A 19675-nucleotide genomic window follows, 5' to 3' on the forward strand; every position below is an offset into this window, starting at 1 on the left:
TACGATAAACAGACAACGTACGAGCGAAATAAAGTGAGAGGTCATTACGCGTATAGACACTGGAAAATTGATGTTAAAAGCAACATGAACGCGTTATTGGAATTGTGCAAAGTGACGCTGTAGGCGTGTCACTCACCTCCAGAGAACGTTCATAATTTATTTTGTATGACCGTTACGATCAATACGCAAATATACAGCATACAAGAAGCATATACTATATGTACACGGAATACCTTAATCGTACATGTCAACACGGTCAAAACGAACGCAACGACGAATCAATTTTAATATTTTTTTATTTGTGATTTTTCAATATAAAACGATTCGTTCGTTGTTAACACAACCTTGTTACACTTTACTTGCACAACGATGGCTAACGTAATCGAAAGGATGGTTTTACTATATTTTTTGCTCTTTGTTTAATAATAATCAACTTCAACGTATAATATCGATTAAAACTATCTGTTTATTGTACAAAGTATCAATAGACTAATGATGAGGAAGAGTAACGTCTGTTTACAAATTAAATTCATTTACATATGAAATCGTAGTAATTTTTAGGAAAATTATGATTCGCATATCAAAAAATAATAGTCCGTACGAATCATTGTGAACACAATAAATACGGTCTTCATATTTCCGCCGTTAACAACTGAAACTAAATAATACCTTGTCAGATTGCGTATGAAATAAAAATTATTTTGATGCGCATCTATGCAGCAATGTATAATACCATATTTAAATAAATCGATTTCGAGATCATTTTAGCGCGTTCAAGGCGCGCGCTTCGATAATCGAAATAGACGCGCGATATCGAACGGTTAGCCAATAGCTCTCGCACGCCATCTTTTTGTAACGGACTTTCTCCGGCGAGTGTTCGAAACGTCCGTTGAGAAATATCGGGAAAATTGTATATTTCATATGTAAATTCACTCTTACAAAAAAGTATATATGTGATTCGCCGACAGTGTATCTCTCACGCGTATCGACAGTTATCTTTGACCGAATGATGGATTTATTCACTTTCGCTTCCACCGCCAGCCCTCTCTGAACTCGAATGGCGGGAGCCGACATCACTTCCAGAAACTGATTTTCTGGATTCTGGAGTAGCAGATCTGGAACGAACAAGTTACGATTGCCGCGATTCAGGGAATGGACCGTCGTCGTCGGAGATGCTGCATTCAACGGGGTATGGTTATGTACACTAACGTTATCTCCATTTCTCGAATTCGAAAACTTTCTTTGCTCTCGTGTAAGGGGTAAAGGGCAGGGGGGAATGAGACAAATATTATTTACCTGGCTGATCCACTGGGACTGCGACTTCGAGATCCACTCTTTGACCTTGAACCCGAACGAGACCGCGACCGCGAAACAGATTTAGATTTTGATCGACTTTTGCTTCTGGATCTATGTTCCTCTCTGCCTGATTGTGAACCACTCCTTGACCTTGATCTCGACTTCGATCTTGACCTAGACCTCGACATTGCCTTTCTGGAACCACTAGGCGACCTTGATCCACTGTGCCTAGACCCTGATCTTGATCTTGGCCCACTTTTTCTTGAACCACTACGCGATCTTGACCGTGATACGCTCTTCCTCGACCCTGATCTTGATCTAGAACCCGACCTTGAACGTGACCCACTCTTCGCCGAGCCCGACCTCGATCCAGACCGACTTCTTGATCGCGAGGGGCTTCTAGATTTCGATCCCGATCGAGACCTGGACCGCGAGCGAGACTGTGATCTGGACTGCGATCGTGATCGTGATCGCGAACTACTTCTAGAACGACTTCTAGACTTTGATCTAGAACGAGACCTAGAACGCGATGCACGTGAACCTTCGGAATCGGATGTAATTTTTCTGCTTCCATGCGGACGACTTTCGTTGCCGCTCTCGCCCCTGAAAATAAATTAAAATAAATCAAATGATCTCTTCGGTATATAGTTCAATATAATTTCTTTCTCAGAATCATATTTACCCGCTAGCAATTTTAAGACCACCCGAATCACTGTCGGATTCACTGGTCGATATCGTTTCCTTGGACAGGAAACTAGTTTTACCTTTTGAAGGCTCGGATTTATTCTTTCGAGAACCTTTGTCCCTTTTAGTACTTCCAATCTTTCTTCCACGTTTTGGTTTAGGTCGATCACTTTCTGAACCTGAATACCGAATTGAAAAATGTTTAATTCAATCCTTTGAACACTGACTAGTAGATGGGACAAATATTGGTTTATCTTACCACTTTCACCACTCGACAAATCCTTCTTGCGTTTCCCTTTACCCTTGCCTTTTCTTTCTTTGCGTTCGCCGCTTGCTTTCCTTTTGCGTGATTTCCGTTCTCTTGGAGCTTCCTCTCTTCCTTCATCTCGTCCTGAACCACCGCTGTCGCTGATGTACTGGTCTGTACGTACCTTCTTTCCTTTCTTTCCTACCTTCTCCGAAGGCATACCACCAAAGACCAAAGCATTTTTAGTCTTTTCAACGTACTCTTGTCGTTTTTGTAACATTTCTTCTTCTTTCTGGCGTCGCATTTCTTCAAGCTTCCGTTGTTCTTCTGTCTGGCGCATTTTGAACGCTTGTCTATAAAATATTTTAAGGTTGTCGATTACGTTAGATTGATTACTAGAATTATTTGATTAGATTCGCGTTATTACCTTTCTTCTTCTTGTTTCCTTCTGAGCATCTTTTCTTCTTCGTCCAATCTTCTAGCTCGAGCAACATGATATTGTGCTTGCGACAATAAATCTTGACATCTTCTGGCTTCCCCTTCTGCCAACTGTTCCATCCTGTCTCCATGCGTTGACAAATATTGAAAATATTTATGTGAAAGTCCCAATTCGTGAACTGCCTGCAGTACAGTTGTTAGAGTCGATTTCTCGTCTTTCAAAATGTACGTTGCTAAACGTTGGAGTACAAGTGCAATATTGTACAACAATACGGTATCCTGTGGAGCTACCCTCCGTGCCTAAGTAATAAGATTAGTTATTTAACTTCTTCAATAGGCATGAATATTGATGGAATCTCCTTTACTTACCTTCAATAATGTTAATTTTGCTTCCTTTAATTTACCAGCCTTAAAGTATGCCCTTCCAAGGTATTGCAGAACTTCAACGTGGTGATATTTATAGAATTTGCGAAGGCAATTCTCGTACTGTAAAAGCACATTTATTTTATAGTATGCTATCATCACTACGAATCAGTTTGTAATACCGATTATGAGATAATGAATTACCATTTGAATAGCGCTAACAAATTGTTTTTGTTCCACATAAATGTGTGCAATATTTAACCAAACATCGCAAAACTCCGCCGTTGCTTCTCGAACTTGAGCGAAAATATCTCTGGCTTCATTCACACATCCTTTATGTGCTAATACCGCTCCAATGCCGTTCGCTGCCCAAATATTTTTAGGATCATTTCGTAAAACCTATAAATTTCATATACACAGTGGTATACGTGTGAACAGCTCAACATAAATTTTGTAATATTTCATATTGCAATACCTGTTTATACATAGCTAATGCTCTGTCTTGATGACGTTTCTCTCGGTCCTTATCTTTTCCGCTTTGATGTAGAGTTTGCAACCAAATGTTGCCCAGTGCAATCAATGAATAAGCATCTGTACTTGTTGTTGGATTTTTGAGAATTCTCTCGAATTTCTTTTGACCAGGGCCCCATTCCATCTTCGCCAAATGCAAATTACCCAGAAGAGACCACGCATCTGGATGTTCGTTGTTGATTCTCAAAGCGTCTTTAAACCAATCAGATGCTTCATAAATTTGTCCTTTATCTCTAGCCATGCAGCCAAGTCGTAAATAACAATCTACATAATTTGGATGCTCCTTTAAAATGTCTTTGTACAACTTTTCTGCTTTATCAAAGATACATAAAGCTTCGTTCAGACGCGCCAAATTATACGTTGTTGTAACGGCAATTGAATTATAATACACAGAATCATGTAAGGCATCTGCTTTGGAACGTGCCAGAGATTCTTCCAAATTTTTTCTAGCTTCCTCTAAATTTCCAAGCCTTAAGCATGACGGTAAACGTTGAATTTAAATAAAAAATAAAAGTAAAATTTAGAAAACAGAACAACTTACCTATAGTGTAGAGCTCCAACATTATTTAAAATTTCGGGTGGAATATCCGCTTGAACTTTTTCTTTTAAAATTCTAGTTGCAGTACCATATGCGTTTAAGGCTGCATTAAGGTCACTTTGTTCTAATATTTGTGCAAGCTCAATCCACGCCTCAACATCATCAGGAAATTGTTCTGTTACTTTTCGGAGATGATTTTTGGCAATATCACGTTTCGACTGAGAACTTGAGTTAGCATATAATGATCCAAGAATTTTCATTGTTTCGTAGTTTCCTGGTTGAGCTTTCAACACTTTTTCGAAACATTGTGCCGCCTAGAAGAAAATACAAATTTTATAAATCTGATTATACATTTTCTTTATTTAATTGCGAAAAATAATACGTGAAACCTACATTTTCGGCATCGCCACGATAAACGTACATTTGACCTAAGCCAAAGTGTGGTAATACAAAAACTGGAGGTGCAAATTGAGTTGCCTGGTAATAGTACTGAAAAGCTTGATCATAGTCGCCCTAAAAAAATTTGATTTTTTGTAAAACGAAAACGCTCAGAATTTCCGAATTCAGTTTATGCGAAAGCATACTTACTTGAACATGAAATGCCCTGGCTAGCTGGTAGCAACTCTCCGCGCGCATAGCTTCGTTTTCAGTATTGTGAAATGCATGAAGTGCCAAGTGTTGCACTTTATTGTAATCTTTTTTAAAGAAAAAATGATTTGCCAAATGGTTTAACACCATGGGATTCGTTGAATCAATTGTATAAGCTTTAGACAACATTTGTACTCCAGTTTTGATACTATCAGGCTGTTGTTGATTCAGTTTTAAAACTGAAAGCCCAACCAATGCTCCAACACATTGGCCATCTAATTGTAAAGCTCTTTCAAAGGCTAGACGCGCTTTTTCTTGGTTATTTAATTTCATAAAACAGTGCCCCATTCCCAATCTAACAGCAGCTGGGCAGTTTGGATTTGTTCTTAAAGCTTTTTTATAAAATGCAAGGGCACCACGGTAATCTTTTTTATTGAATGCTATACACGCTTTACCAAGTAAAGAAGGAATATTATTTGGAGACTGATTCAGTACAAAATTGAATTGGGCATCAGCTTGATCCATTTTATCACCTTCCAAGAGGCAAAAGTAAGCTCGGCCAAGCAAATGATTCTTTAACATAAATCATGTTTATATAAGTCACTTGAACATTTAGGAACATTAATGGAATTAGTATGAACAAGATATACCTGGTCATACATAATGATCTTATCAGCAGTTGTATACAATAATGTGGCTTTTGTAAACAGATCTCTTTTTTTATCTTTATTTTTTTCTCTGTTGGCTTCTTGGACATAGTAAGCAGCCAACATGTCCAATGCACGCATTTGATCTTTCTCATAGTCACGGTAATCAATATTTGCATCAATCCGAGAAGATTCAAGTATTTTAATAAAGTCTTCAATTTTATGTTGTTTATAGTATTCAAGCTGCAAAGAAAGGTAATATTTTACTTTCTCTGCTGTTTGATTATGACTATCATAACTTTATACATTCAATACATACGGCCAAATTGACCCAGATATTAAGTTGGGCATGTTCTTGGCGTAAAATTCCAAGAACTTCATCTCCTTCTGGTAATTGATCAAGGTAGAGTTCTATTACCTAATAGAATGCAATTTGCAAGTTAAAAAGAGTATCCTATGCAAAATACATTAATGCAATGGCATGGTGAGGCATTTAATCACACAAAGAGTAGAGAAAACATTCAATTTATTCGAAACTTTTAATTAACAAATGGCTAGTGTCCAATATTTTATCATACATTAATAAACCAGACATACTGAAAAGAACATGAACAAAATAAAACTAACAAGATAAAAATAATTTAATCAGACTACGTAAAATGATAGCCATATATGTGTCGCATTATAGAATAAATTCTGATGTATTCGATCAACATTCTATGTATGTACAGCTACGTTGTATGTGTACGCTTTATTGCACAAGTATCCCTGATAGAGGTTAGGTTCGTTAAAAGGTCTTCTTTTCAGGACTGTAGAACAAATTTTAAGTTGCAATTAATAAACACGTAACAGGACACGTTCAAGTTTCTCCTAGGGCCTTAATAATAACAAATATAGTGCTCAAAAACAAAAAATATTCACCTCGTCTGTATCACGAAGTGGAATCTCTATGGAACCCGCCATTGCGGCATCGTCACTGATTTTCACGTAGCGTTACGTAGCGTGGCCAACAGATGTCCCATTAAATGAATGATATGATCCCTCTCACTCTATTTATGAGAGTGGGGGCAGCAGCCATGTTGACATTTTCCCACAGGTAAACACGTCGAACACGCGGTCGATTTGAAATTATAAGGCTATACTGATATTTTAAGTATAGTCTGCTTTAGGACTAAAGGTATGATTTCAAGTACAAATAATTAAGAAACAGTGATTTCTCGCAGCCTAGAACTATGTTGAAGTTTCCGTCGAGGCAGAAATTGAATCTGTTTTGAAGTATGTTTATTAGTTTATTTCAAAAAAATATACACAATACATGAATTAACGTTTTGTCACGCGAATGGACGATACAATTTAAGTCAAGCGCGACGTGCTCGCGAACAAAACCGATCGAGAGAATCATAAAAAGTAATCGTCATCGATTCTTATTATTTCATAACGAGAAATCAGTTCGTCTCTGAATCTAGTATATAAATTCAATAACAATCTGTTGCGTTACTCTTATACTTTACAAACTATCTTGAGCAACAAGGATATATAATACTTATATCACGATAAATATTCAAATTAGCAATAAATATCGCATTTATATCACTGATCGATAGTAAAACGGTTACATTCTTAGAAAAACGTTTTGATTAATCGGTACGCGATAACGCGCGTTACAAACTTCCGCGACGAAGATATTATCTATTTGTTGTCGTTATTTGGGGTAACATCGTATACGCGGTGCGGCGCTTTTCCGCCGTCACCGCTTTAAAATTTCGTGTAAAACTTTAACAGGGACGAACTGTTGGCCGCTCTGCACGTTTCTCACGGTGCTTCAATCGTAGTAGCTTCCGTAGAAGGAGGTGAATTCCGTGTCAGAGCTTACGCTCGGTGGTAAACTCGTCGCGTCCATAGTTTCCCTCTCGCTCCCGACCGTCGACGCCCTTACGTCCAGGGTGCCGCTTACACCGGACATCCCTGAACTCGTCGCCATTTCCACTTCTTCCACGTCGGGACGATACATGTCTCTTAAAATGACGTCACTTTAATTCACAGTCAATTCTTTGTTAATTTCTTGTCAGCCGTAGAGGACCGTTAATGGTAGTGGGAGTTAGGTAGGGGAGAAACTATTTCTGAAACGTGCAACGGATCCGAAGACTGCGTATTAGTAGAAAATTTGATCAAACTTGCGCTTACGCTGCAATAAATTCAACATATGAAAGTCGCAGAATGTTAAAGGGGTCGCTAGAATGTCATGGAGGGAGGATGATGGCTGCGTTGATGACATTCCAAAGTCAACTATGGTTTTCGGTGATTGTGTACTGTGTCGACAACCCCAACGATTTCAACTTGAAATATATTGAAGGGAGAAGTCACTGAGTGTTTAGAAGTTGAAACGAAAATTAGGTTTGCGGGATATCTTTATTAGATGACGCTAGTGATCTCTACGGCTGTCGGTATTCGTGGTTTTCATACATACACACTCATACGTATACATACAAACGGATCAGAAATTAGAAGAAACGGTGGAAGAGGGGTTGGTTCGATAAAAGAAATATTTTTAAAGAAATGCAAACGAAATAAGTCAGACAAAAGTTACAGTGTATTTTCGAAAAGTGTAAATAATACATATACATAATGTACATTATAGTAAATAATATAAGTATATATCATACACAATGTATATTCTCGTCCTTATCTATGATTCCCTGAAGAACACTTTCCTTTCCCTAACCTATTTTATTCTAAGAATATAGTACATATATAGATATGCATATACAGCGTATATAATAAGGTTTCGGGTCAACAGTAGCTATGTATGTAATAAAGATTTGTGGAAGGAGTGTGGAGGGGAGTTTCAAAGTTGCGCGGATTGTCAACTACGCGGTACGTCGACGTTCCGAATCCCTGCGTTATTCGAGGGACAACTGTAATTATTAGAAAAACTTGAGTTATAGTATGATTCGGAATATCTCAAACTAGGAAAATCTTAATAGGAAGCACGAAGAAGAAAATAATAACTTGCAATTTATTTTCAACCTAGAGTATTACTTTTTGTTATATCGTAAGGTCGTCGACACGATACATAACAACCATTCATTTTTTAAGTTCAATACTTTTCGACCTTCGAGTAAAAACACTTTCGACCTCCTTCGACTCCGTCATCCCCTTCGTATTTAATTCGTTCAGTTTAGAGGCACGTTTGGAGCAAAATTTATTTTCGATATGAAAAAGTATTACCTGTAATCCGGAGCAGGGAGTTCGATGTGCTGTCTCCGCGGGTTCGAAGACATCGGCGTTCTCTTTATCGCGTAAATGTATATGCCAGTCATAGTAAGCGTGTACGAGACGAAGTACAATGCGTGAAACTGGAACAGAGATCGAGGGAGCACATTAGCATATGTAGATATACGGGCATTGTGCGTCACGCTCGATGCAGACAGTTTTGCAGAATTTGTTTTTAAATTGAGAAAGGAAAACCGAGGATTTTTCCATGCGATGGAACGTTCGAAGGAAGCTCAAATTGAAGATGTACCTTGTATTCGTGGATCAACATGCCGGATAAAACGTTGAAAGAGTCTGCCGTCAGCAATGCCAGCTGCAACGCCGTCGCGCCCGACTCGAACAATATAACAGGCACCAAAGAGAAAAACACGAATTGCATGATGCAGTAAACCACCAAGAACGTAATCACGGGCGCGTTGTTCCAATGGAACGACTCCAATTTTAGACTTTCCAGCACGGCCCTGAAACATCGACAGCGACCATGAAACATTATCTATGTTGTACAATATTCAGACACCATGGAACATTTCTGTCACATTGATTCAACCCTTTTTGGGTGGTACCATCGGTTTGGAAATGTTCTCTGTACAAAATAATAATATACGGAGTACCATGGTATCCAAATATTAACTCATCTCGAATAGAAGTTTGCCCATCTTCGACATCTTTCAACGGACTTACGTTTGGAGACAGCTCAATATCATGCCGAAGAAACCGATCATGCCCAGATACTCGATGATGTCGACTGTCTTGACAGCCAATTCTTGCAGCACCGTCGTCACCGAGAACAACACCGCTCCACCGAGGCACAGCATGTCGCCGACAAGCTGATTTTTTCCTTCGCAGAGAGAGTTGGACATTTCAAAACGCCATCGCGCAATTTCGACGGACGTCGCTTAGCTATTTTAAATATTCTATCCGTGGAACGGCGGTTAAATGATCACCTGTGGATGCAGGATCTTTATTGTCGTCGATCCCCGCCCAAACCAAACATCCCACCCCCATCAAGCAAACGGAAACGCCGACGATGTGCACCATTCTGTACCTCACACCGAGGACCAAGCACGAGAGTGCCAACGCGACTGGTATGGCTACACAGTCGAGCAGCTGAAACAAATTTTCCAACGTCAACTATCGACGGACGTTTACATCATTAAAACTTCAATGCTGTGCGGATGACAATGACGAAGTCTGTGAGGGCTGCATCTCGTTCGATCAAGAATAGCCCGCCGCGGGGTGAGTGTATCGGGTCGAAGACCCGGCGTCCTCCTTTCATCGGTGGTAGTATACAGGGTGTTCGGCCATCCTTGGGAAAAATTTTAATGGGAGATTCTAGAGGCTAAAATAAGACGAAAATCAAGAATACCAATTTGTCGATGAAGGCTTCGTTAAACAGTTATTAACGTTTCAAATTCCGACCGTACTGAATTTTTTTCTCGCAAACGCGCAAGATTTCGGGGGTACGTCTATTCACCGAAAATTATTGTAATTGACCCCCACAACCGAAAATAATTTTTCCAAAACGATTTGAAATTTTTTTTTTCCGTCGAAAAATTTCACATCTTCACGAATTTTTTTCTAAAAAGTGGGTAGGATTTCGGGGGTATGTCTATTGACCAAAAATGCTTGCAATTGACCCCTGCAACTAAAAATAATTTTTCCAAGACGATTCGAAAGTCTTTTTTTTCACCCAAAACTTTCAGCACTTTCTTGAATATTTTTCTCGAAAGTGGGTAGGATTACAAATTGGTATTCTTGATTTTCGTATTATTTTGGCCTGTAGAATCCTCTATTAAAATTTCTCCCAGGGGTGGCCGAACACCCTGTATATTCGATACAATGGATGTTTCGCGCCATTCATCACACCCACGAATACTACAGCTCTCCGATTGACGGCTAAACGACAAAAGTCTACGCGAAACCTATGCATGTCATTTCACGAGGATGAAAATCCCCTTATCGTCTTTTAATTTTCTCCAGAATGGATCGTTTCGTGCTAGTGTTTACTTGGAAGATACTTTTCATTAAACAGTCGAAAGCTGATTTTTAGTTAGAAATCGAAGAAACGAAAGTAGTAATTCGTGCGCGTAAATTTTTGCTTGAAATATTCACCCGGGGGACACTAAAGTCACGGTCGTGCGTGCTGGCACGAATACTTTACGAAAATCAAGAACTTCGTCATCGTTTTTTTAGCGAGGTGCAACGCTGAAGTCACGCGTGACATCATTAGCGCATACCTGTATACTAGCTAGGCTGGTGAATTGATGCGAGTATGTTACAAGTGTGCATGCTTCGACGTCAATGAGTGCCAACAACAAGTACCTCCATCCGCGGGCCCTTATGACTGAAATTAGGCCGTTCCCCACTCCTCTGCAGGACATCCAGGTTGTGTACACAAGGCTCATCATAACGTAATGCGGAATGTTTTGTCCTGTCTCGCAGAAAGCATTTACCAGCTCATGATACCGCGACATAGCGCCCGATCCCTGCTCGTACAACAATAATTTCGCGCGAACGATCGCTCGTTACTCACTTACCGGTCGGAAGCAAAAGCTGCAGCGAGGTGTTGATGTGATGATTTACGAGCGTCATGAAACACATCACCAGGGACAAAAATTGTCCCATTATTATCGTTCTCCATATCGCCCTGCGAATACAGAGAGAAAACATCGAAACAAAATTCGTTCCAACGGTTTCGCGGACTATTTACATAATCCGTAACCGCGGCGTATTTTTCACCGCACGGTGAATTGGCTACACCGGACGACATCGTTTATTTTCTACGAGCAAACAAATGAAAATGTACTGGACGATCGAGTAAACAGCCGAGGGTACACACTTGCGGCCGACAATTTAAACGGAAACGCGTTTACATAAACGAGACGTCGATCGACCGACGGAATCGATGGATTCGGGCGGAAATTTTCGAAAACGAAGAATCACGTACAGCGAAAAATAAAAATTAACACTGCGAACGTATGATTAAATCGTTCGTACGGGTAGTCGGAGTACGCGTGAAAATTCGTCGCGAACACCCGCCACTTTCATCCTCGAATTCACCCCCTCCCGCCCCCTGGTTGCCGCCGTGTAGCCGGTTCGTGGGCGGATCGACGGTTTCCTTCCAAGATCCTCCTCGCAGGCCGACGATCCCGCACTTACGTACCACTGTCCGAGCTCGGATATGTAATTTTCGATTTTGTCGCAGATCCCATTCCTCGCCTGCATCGCCGTATTTTGACCGCAACAACGATCGCCCGTTGACACTCCCATGGCATGGTGCATTTTCGCCCTGAGGCTCTTAACCACCGGCGCTAGAATAGGGGCGCTTGCGCGACCTCTTTCCCTCTATCGGGTCTTCCAGCAAGGAGGGACCTCGGGTTTTTCGTTTTCCCAAACGCGACGAGAAACTGCGTACGCGACCGAGAACACATCACTGCCGTGTTGCTTCGCGACGTCTTCTCGTTATTCTCGAGTTCGCATCGATCGCGAGACGCGCGTCACCGGAAGGAAGATCGATGGATGTTCGACGGTGCAACCAGCACACGCGTCCTATTCCGCTATTAAAGCTCCGCGCCCCTTAGATCGATCGATCGTTGACGACAAGCAACTTCCGTCCATTCCGTGGACAGTGTCACGCGATAAATCTTGACTTTGAGTTTTCGACGGTTCGAGGCATTTTTTTTTTCTTGAAAGAGAATGTTTTGAAAATGAGTTGATTTCGTTTCGAGCGTTAATCGATAGCTTGGCCTCGTTTGCCACAGGCAGCGATAGTATCATCGTTAGGGGAGGATTGGTAACGAGAGAGGCGATTTACTAAGACTATAAAAAGGAAAAACAATACCTAAGTGATGTAATAGCTAAATAAAATATGTGTAGTCATAGGACTGGGACATACTAGCGATTTTTTGGCGATCGTGTATATTTAAACTGGAAGTTGTTAGAAACGGTCGATCGATAGAATCTCAGGACAGAGTAAAGAAGTATGTCTTTCTTTATTCTCAGGTAATCTCGTCGTAGATCGTTATTTACAACGTATTGACATCTTTGATTATATCGTAATTTCAGTCGTCAATGATCATTTAAAAAGTTCCCCACGATGTGATCGTAGAGATTCTTTCCGCAATTTATATAAACTTTAAACACCTTCAACTTACGTAATTATCTTATGTATGTATATCTCAAACATTACGTTAATGAGTTAAATTATTTATGCACAAGTGTGGTCGCCCGACGTATGAAAAGAAGGCAATCGTAACGTTTATGATAATGTAAGAATTTGTGCAGTCGGTTCCCGTGATCAATGATTAACAACATTTTGCAATTACCTATCTAAGGAGGAAACTGTTGGTTATACGATCCAGTCACCCTTACAAAGTTGGAAAAATAGGTTGGAAAAATATTTCACCAGTCTCCCAGCTTGTTCGCTCGTACGCGCGCGCGCGACTCGTAAGATTTTTTTTTTTTAATGATAACGCGCTCTACGCGCGGCTTAAAAACTTGGCGTAAGACTCGAAGTAACGATAAATGTCGAATGCAAAACGTTCCGGTCTATCTAAGCAGCGTACGAGCGAGAACGTAGCTCCCTAAAGTTCGATCTTAGGTAGTCAAATGTTATTAATGCATCCCATTTTGCGTGAAGAAGTTAGAGACTACGATTATCGAAGACGTTTCAGGGAAAGAAATCTTCCTCATCGATTGGTCGTCCAGACGCGTGTACAACTACACGAGCTAAAGAATTTTATTTCTTCTTGGCCTCGTCCTCTACCGCTTCGTTCTGTTTGCGGAAGCAATCACCGACCGGGAAGAAGTCCCAACACCTTTGCTGATACATGTTCCACACGTACGTCTCTTGACCGGTGTACTCGGTGTCTGGTTTGTTGATTAAGTGCATGAGGAAGAACCTGTAAATATAAATCGTAGCAGTCGAACGTTTGAACGTGACGAGATCGATCGTAAACGAAATTTTTGGATCGACGACTCACATATAATTAGCAAGATTATGCTCCTGTTGAACGTGCGTATCGAACCCATGGGGAACCGTGTCGAAATATTCCTTTCCTAAGCCACAGATGAAGCAGTTGCTCTCCATGTTTGTTTTAACGTTCTCGAGCTGGTCTCGAAGCTCACCGAACGCGTCGATAATCAAACCTGAGTGGGAAACGAAGGGATAAAATTTCAGATATCCTGAAGGAATCACGTATCCGACTTACCTTGAATAATAGCCAGCAGAATAACAATTACGAAGAAGAAGAAAGTGATGTCGAACATGATACGATAGACTTCGTAGTCATCGCCATCGGGCTCTCCAATCTCGTCACCGATACCACCACCAGCTCTGACGCCTTTGTACAAGTGGAACACGAAGCACTGCGACAAAAATATTACTTAAATATCCGCAAAGGACGAAGACACACGAACAGTTTCTTCCAATTCGTACCGTTAACATGTCGTGACACTTCTTGTCCACCTCGTCGTCTTCCTCTTGGATATAAAATTTCCTGAAGAAGTTAAACGCTATGACCGTGTATATGTAGACCACGATAGTCAGCAACATCACCGTCAGCACCAATTGTTTGCCGTTGTGTGTAACGGATTGCAAGATCGTTCGTAGCGTCTTGAATCCAACCGCCACGTCCAGCAAGTGGGCCGCGAAGAAGAAGTTGTTGTAATTCCCGAGGATTGAGAAGATAAAGTACCACAAACTGTACAAAAATGCCTGAGGAAACACCAACATACGATGTAACGGAGAAGTCACGACGCGATATTGTTTATAATCTTAGTTAAACGACACTCACATTGTCCGTGATGGTGACACCGGCCTTCCAAACCTGATACCTCCAGTCGATATTTACAATGCTGAAATCAATCGACGTTTTATAGAAATTGAAATTAGCGCGTCCAAATTATCACGATAGTTCCACTTACAAGTGTATCAAACCGGAACCCTCCTCTTCCTGTTGGCTGAACGAAGTCTTCTCCATACCAAGCAGATTGCTGATGTAGTCGAAGTCGTAGGTCTCGCTGTACTTCTGTCGAACTTTCTTCTTCACGAATTTGTCCCAGTAATTCACGGGGAACGTTTTCGCCGATATCACCATCTTGTCCCAGTGTGCCTTGATGTCGTCCTCTTCCGGTGTCTCGGCGATGTACAGACCGTCGAATTCCACTCTTCGCGCAATTTCCTTTTCCCGTTTAAAGATGGCTAGCGGCACCTGAAGACGTATTTTCGTAATTCGAGGCTCCAACGCGGCGTTTCTCGAACACCTTGGTATTCTTACCTTGAGGTGATAGTAGGCGACAAGCATAGCAAGCGAGACGATCGAATGTAGACACGCCATGAGCCTCATAACGTGAGCCATGTAATAGAAATCCTCGGACACTTCCACGTATTCCAACGCGTACGCGTCCTCCTCTTCCTCCGATTCGTCCTCCCCGCTGCCGCTTCCCATTTCCACCCCGCTGCCACTTCCGGAACCAGATGGACCCTCGCCAGACATCTCTGCCAATATGTCCGCCATCGCTTGACCACTGCCCTCCTCGTCCGAATCGCCAGCCAAAGACGACACCTGTGAAACAATTTGTGGCGTAACGAGAATTTCAGCCGCGCCAAGGTTCCGCGTGTATAGAATCGTCCTTGCCTTGTAGAACAGCAACATGAAATTGATGCAGAAAGCGAGGACCAGAGCGACGTATTTCAGGTTGTAGAAGTTCCTAGCCAAGAAGGATACGATACGATGCGTGTACTCGGAGAAGTCGATGCTAGAGGACGATGTCTCCGTGGTCGTTTCCTGTTTCGCCTCAGCTTCGACAGCGGCCATTGCTGCTTGTTGCGCGGCTGCTGCTTCGGCAGCTGCTGCAGCCTGAGCTCTAGCCTGCTCGCCACTGTTGACGATCAAGAATATTTAAATCCACGTTCAACGTTGGTGCAGGAAGTTATAAAATACTTATCGTACCCTAGCAAATCGGCCAAGGAAACGGGAGCTTCCGAGTCTCCGGTACCAGCTTCCGCCCTCGCACCTTCTTCTCCAGCAGCCTCTTCCGGCGTGCTCTCTCCAGTTTCCTCGATGCTCGATTGCGGTGTCGAAGCTGTCGATTCGTGCGGCGCGATCTTTATTTGCCCACCTTCCTCTTTCGTTATGTCCATTCCGAAGGCTTGCACCTGTGCAACGTATCGTTAAAATCCTACCTTATACATCGAGATAATCCAACGATCGTACCTGTAAATTAGACTCGTCCGGCGTGGGTGGCAAGGCGGGTAGATGCCTCGAGGGTTTCTCTTCCTCTTCCTTCACCTCGACGACAGGCTCCTCCACGTGCGGTCCCTTCATCAATGCCAATAGCAGCCTCATAAAGTACCCAAGTATGCAGCCAAACCCGAACCCGGAATAGTAAAACGCGTAGAATATCATTTTGAAGAATCCGATGAAGAGTTCCAATATCGTCATCTGTTGCATCTCGGCGATCTTGTTCTTGATGTTGCTGGGCGAGAATATAGAGAAGAAGAAGTAAATACTGTCCTTGAAGGTCTGGATGCCTCTTCTGATAGGATCCTTGTTCCTCTCCTCGTCGTCGTCCGTCATGTAAGTGTAGGACGACTCTCTCGCTTTTCCGATTCCTCCGCTCTCCTCCACGGCCATCAACGCGCTCGCGTGTTGCATCTCAAAGATGGCGTCCTCGCAGAAGTTGATGAAGGTCTCCAGCTTCTCCTTCTCGCCTGCCTCCACGACGGTGTTGTAGAAGTAGGTTCGTTTCGACTCTTTGATCTGGGGCTTCTCCCATTGCTCGATGTTCGACTCCTTGATCTCGAAGTAGACACGCTCGATCTTCTTGTTGCCACCCAAAATCTCGATCCTGCCGAGGAAAGGCTCGAAGTAATTCAATACGGAGCCAGCTGTTTCGAGGAACCTCGCCAGTCTGGGCTCGTTGGGCATGTGCTCGGACAAGTTGGTGAGCAAAACGGCAAGATTGAAGCCGATCTCTTTCGCTGGCTCGTGGAAACGGTCCATGAAGGCCACGTAGTCGATCTTGCCGTCGTGGTTCGTCTCGCAACAGGCCAACAGAAACTCGATCTCCTCGCTAAAAGAATTTTATTACAAGCCATGTTCGTCTATCCAACGATCCGAAGAACTTACTCTGTGTAACTCTTCTGTTGTTCCATTTTCTCCTTGAAATCCTTGGGGTATACCCAGCCATCGCTGTTGAGGTCCACTTCCAAGAAGCTGGGAGACGATACCAGGTCCTTCAGCTTCAGGAACATGTCGAAGTACTTGAGAATTAATTCCACGTTGCCCGCAGACTCTACCAGCGTATCCACCATCTGCTTTCCGATCGTTCCATTTACAACGTTACCTGCGACGAAAAATGTTGTAAGAATCGAAGTACCTTAGAAGTCATCGAGTGCAATTTAGAATCTAGGAGGAATACCTTCCAGCATAGACAGCATCATGGTGATCATGTCTTTCTGCAAGTTCAACAACTCCTTCAGAAGATCCACTTGACTCGAGTGCTTGGATAGTTTGTCTTGCATATGAGAGAACAGGAAGAGGAATCCACCAACGGCGTCCCACAATCGAGAGTGAGCCAGTGCCTGTTGATTCTGTGCACAAGGTCCCTGAATCACCTCGGTGAGGGTATTGAAGACTTGACTGGCAACGCCTATGGCTTTGAAGAAGTTGGCCTTGCCAGCAGGGTCGATGAGCTCCTTGCTGGAGTAGTGCCAATAAAAGTCCATGATGGACTCTTGAAGTCGCAGAAGGTAATCGACGGTACAAATGACCACGTTCACGGTTGTCGTGTTACCAGCCTGCGTTCTCAGATAGTTCTGCCAGTCTATCAACATCGAACATCCTCAGTGATCGTGTCCTATGGTTTTGTTATTGCACGAAATCTCAATATAATGCAACGTACCAAGATTGTGACCCTCGCAAGTCAGTTGGATGAATCGAAACAGGGCACACGTGAACTCTGCGTCGTGCATGTTCTTCTCGCCAGCTGCGCCCTCAGAACCGACCCCGAGTCCTTCGGCTTTCGTGTTCCTCTCGAACGCGTCCAGGTCCAGGACGCTGCAAGAATTCATCAAACCAGCGATCGAGGTGAAGAATCCCACGTCCTTCTTCTCCTTCAAGTGGTTCAGCATTCCCCGTTGGATCTCTATGTTACCGCCGCGTAGAATGGAGATTCCCAGTTCCAAGGTCTTCATAACCATCTCGCTGGGCAATCCTTTACAGGCTGATATATGAAGCAACACCATCTCCGCCACACCGCGATTCGCCAGACGCGTTTGGTGGAAGAGAAGCTTCTGCTTCTCCATTTCTTGTTCCTGGAAAAACAACGCGAATCGAAGGATCGCGAATGCGTTCTCGAGTTTTCAGGTTTAAGCACGTATGAAAGTGTCTTACCATGAGTTTGTACATTGGTCGCTTCGGGAAAGCATTAAAAAAGCATCATAGTGTTGGTTAATGACGTTAGCAACAGATCGAGGGTCGGGTGAAATGAAGGCAATCAAAGAGGAGTGTGATCAGGGATTCGAACATCATCGATGCAAGCATAATTACGTATCGTTAAACACCTATGACCGTAGACAAGTTAATTTTGAGTGGGTAATTTATACGATGAAGGTTGCTTTGCACTTAGCAATGGTAGCATTTTCAAGTCTGAATTAAGGAGCGTACACATGGATGCGAATGAATCTCCGCGATAACTACTTATTCTTACCATAAGTAGCTTATGTGCCGCCTTCTACAGGGTTAGTACGTGAGAAAAAGACAGGAAGTTGTTAATAAGTTTGACGCATAGCGGACAATTTTCCGTAATTTTCATTTTTTCTTAAGCATCATGTAATTAAGTTTACGTATCGTTTATGACTTTCGAGAGTCTCGTTAGCAAAAACCGCGACGGAAGCGTTTCGAATACTTACGTGGATCGAGGCACCCCCTTCCTCTTCACCTCCCCCACCTTCGTCTTCGCCTTCCTCTTCCTCTTCGCCGCAAGATTTCGATATAATTTGGGCGTAACTCATGTACAAGGGATCCTCTTGAAGTGCACCGGACCGTTCTGTCATGGCGCCACGGCAGAATGTTGTTACGAGTTGCGTCAGAGGATCTGGTTTTCCCTCATCCTCGGCTTTGTCCATCTTCTTCAGTTCTGCGTCCTCGAAAGATTGCTACGGGAACACGAAGGGATCGGTTCTACGGTTCTGTATCAAAGCGTACAAAGATTGTTTTGGGCAGAATTAATTAGAAATACCGTAAGGTCTTCAATCATAACTTCTTGACCGACGTTCTCATCCTGCAACCAGAGCTCGTAGTACGTTCTCGCAAAAATGTTTATAGCCCGATGCCTGGAATACCAAACCCAGCGATTATTGTTTACAGTAAAGCGTAGTATCAGGATTAAACAGTTACTTTACCTTCTTAACTTGTAAAGCGGCTCGCTACGCAGACATGCAATTGCTGCCCTCTTTCTGGCCGCACACAACACGCGCTTCCATCCATCTCGAGATGGTGGAGGTTTCGTTGCCTTTTAGCAGCATGCACACACAACTATAGTTGTTAGATCACTAGCAAATAATCGAAGGATACGTCGTCGACGATCAACGTTACCCATTGCTACTCTTACGCAAGCTCGCGTGAAAAGTACGAAAACCAACCGAAGTACTTGGTTACTGGTTTCCATAAAAGTAAAACGCAACGCAAACAGAACCAAACGTAAAACAAAAACGGTAAGTTCCTAAGATGCAACAAAGGCATAAGGAGCGAACGGTGAATTCGATTTCTCGTCGATCACGATCGAAGCAAACGCAAGTCTCGCGGAACACCAGTAACGCGATCGAACCAAAAGAGGATACCTGGGCAAGGAATGTAGGGAAGTTTGACGGAAACAAGCGATCACCGCTCGTTTACGTTGTATCGACACCACGGATCGATATTGACCCTTGCTCTGCTGTTGCGGATGATCTATCTACTCGAGAACACAAAATTACTAAATGAATCGATCGAGGTCTTCAACGAAGCAGCTTCAACTATTTGAGAAACAGTGATCATGGAATACATTATGTTCAGCTACCAGAAG

At 42.6% G+C, this 19675-nt stretch overlaps 3 protein-coding genes across 41 annotated transcripts in view; all 3 read right to left on the minus strand.

Annotated features, from left to right (window-relative positions):
- Positions 1-866: 866 nt before the first annotated feature.
- Ctr9 (RNA polymerase-associated protein Ctr9) lies at positions 867-6367 on the minus strand. Its single transcript, XM_076763688.1, has 14 exons — positions 6254-6367; positions 5652-5750; positions 5336-5575; positions 4686-5258; positions 4491-4610; positions 4101-4411; positions 3504-4029; positions 3233-3427; positions 3035-3151; positions 2655-2965; positions 2240-2580; positions 1979-2159; positions 1297-1899; positions 867-1115 (listed from the first exon to the last, which is right to left on the minus strand). Exons 1-14 carry the CDS (start codon positions 6293-6295, stop codon positions 1016-1018), a joined length of 3759 nt encoding a protein of 1252 aa, XP_076619803.1. The 5' UTR covers positions 6296-6367; the 3' UTR covers positions 867-1015.
- A 425-nt stretch (positions 6368-6792) lies between these two features.
- On the minus strand, positions 6793-12368 carry LOC143341128 (solute carrier family 35 member F1). Of its 5 annotated transcripts, none has more exons than XM_076763794.1 (8): positions 11769-12368; positions 11143-11252; positions 10843-11036; positions 9550-9712; positions 9287-9443; positions 8856-9066; positions 8561-8688; positions 6793-7347 (listed from the first exon to the last, which is right to left on the minus strand). In XM_076763794.1, the coding sequence occupies exons 1-8, from the start codon at positions 11885-11887 to the stop codon at positions 7155-7157; spliced, it is 1275 nt and encodes a 424-aa protein (XP_076619909.1). In that variant the 5' UTR covers positions 11888-12368; the 3' UTR covers positions 6793-7154. The 5 variants fall into 5 exon arrangements, with proteins under 5 accessions (XP_076619909.1, XP_076619908.1, XP_076619911.1 ...); XM_076763793.1 differs by having other exon boundaries at positions 10928-11036; positions 11603-12368; XM_076763796.1 differs by lacking the exon at positions 11769-12368 and adding an exon at positions 11603-11717.
- Positions 12369-12578: 210 nt separating this feature from the next.
- The window catches only part of Ryr (Ryanodine receptor), a 38375-nt gene continuing 31278 nt past the window's right edge, over positions 12579-19675 (minus strand). For 21 of the 35 annotated variants that reach the window (XM_076763776.1, XM_076763766.1, XM_076763767.1 and 18 more), the window contains 18 exons: positions 19452-19564; positions 18851-18944; positions 18522-18767; positions 18320-18343; positions 18004-18024; positions 17513-17924; positions 17030-17434; positions 16738-16954; positions 15823-16681; positions 15559-15764; positions 15244-15487; positions 14884-15171; positions 14531-14817; positions 14401-14461; positions 14043-14321; positions 13816-13972; positions 13588-13753; positions 12579-13506 (listed from right to left, as the gene is read on the minus strand). In XM_076763776.1, coding sequence (XP_076619891.1) covers positions 13344-13506; positions 13588-13753; positions 13816-13972; positions 14043-14321; positions 14401-14461; positions 14531-14817; positions 14884-15171; positions 15244-15487; positions 15559-15764; positions 15823-16681; positions 16738-16954; positions 17030-17434; positions 17513-17924; positions 18004-18024; positions 18320-18343; positions 18522-18767; positions 18851-18944; positions 19452-19564 — 4242 coding nt within the window. In that variant the 3' untranslated portion in view covers positions 12579-13343. Of the gene's footprint in view, positions 13507-13587; positions 13754-13815; positions 13973-14042; positions 14322-14400; positions 14462-14530; positions 14818-14883; positions 15172-15243; positions 15488-15558; positions 15765-15822; positions 16682-16737; positions 16955-17029; positions 17435-17512; positions 17925-18003; positions 18025-18319; positions 18344-18521; positions 18768-18850; positions 18945-19013; positions 19124-19451; positions 19565-19675 lie in introns of all 35 variants that reach the window. The other 14 variants (XM_076763792.1, XM_076763787.1, XM_076763791.1 and 11 more) reach the window with 4 other exon arrangements.

Source organism: Colletes latitarsis, chromosome 4, assembly GCF_051014445.1.
Source record: "Colletes latitarsis isolate SP2378_abdomen chromosome 4, iyColLati1, whole genome shotgun sequence".
NCBI classification, from domain to species: domain Eukaryota; kingdom Metazoa; phylum Arthropoda; class Insecta; order Hymenoptera; family Colletidae; genus Colletes; species Colletes latitarsis.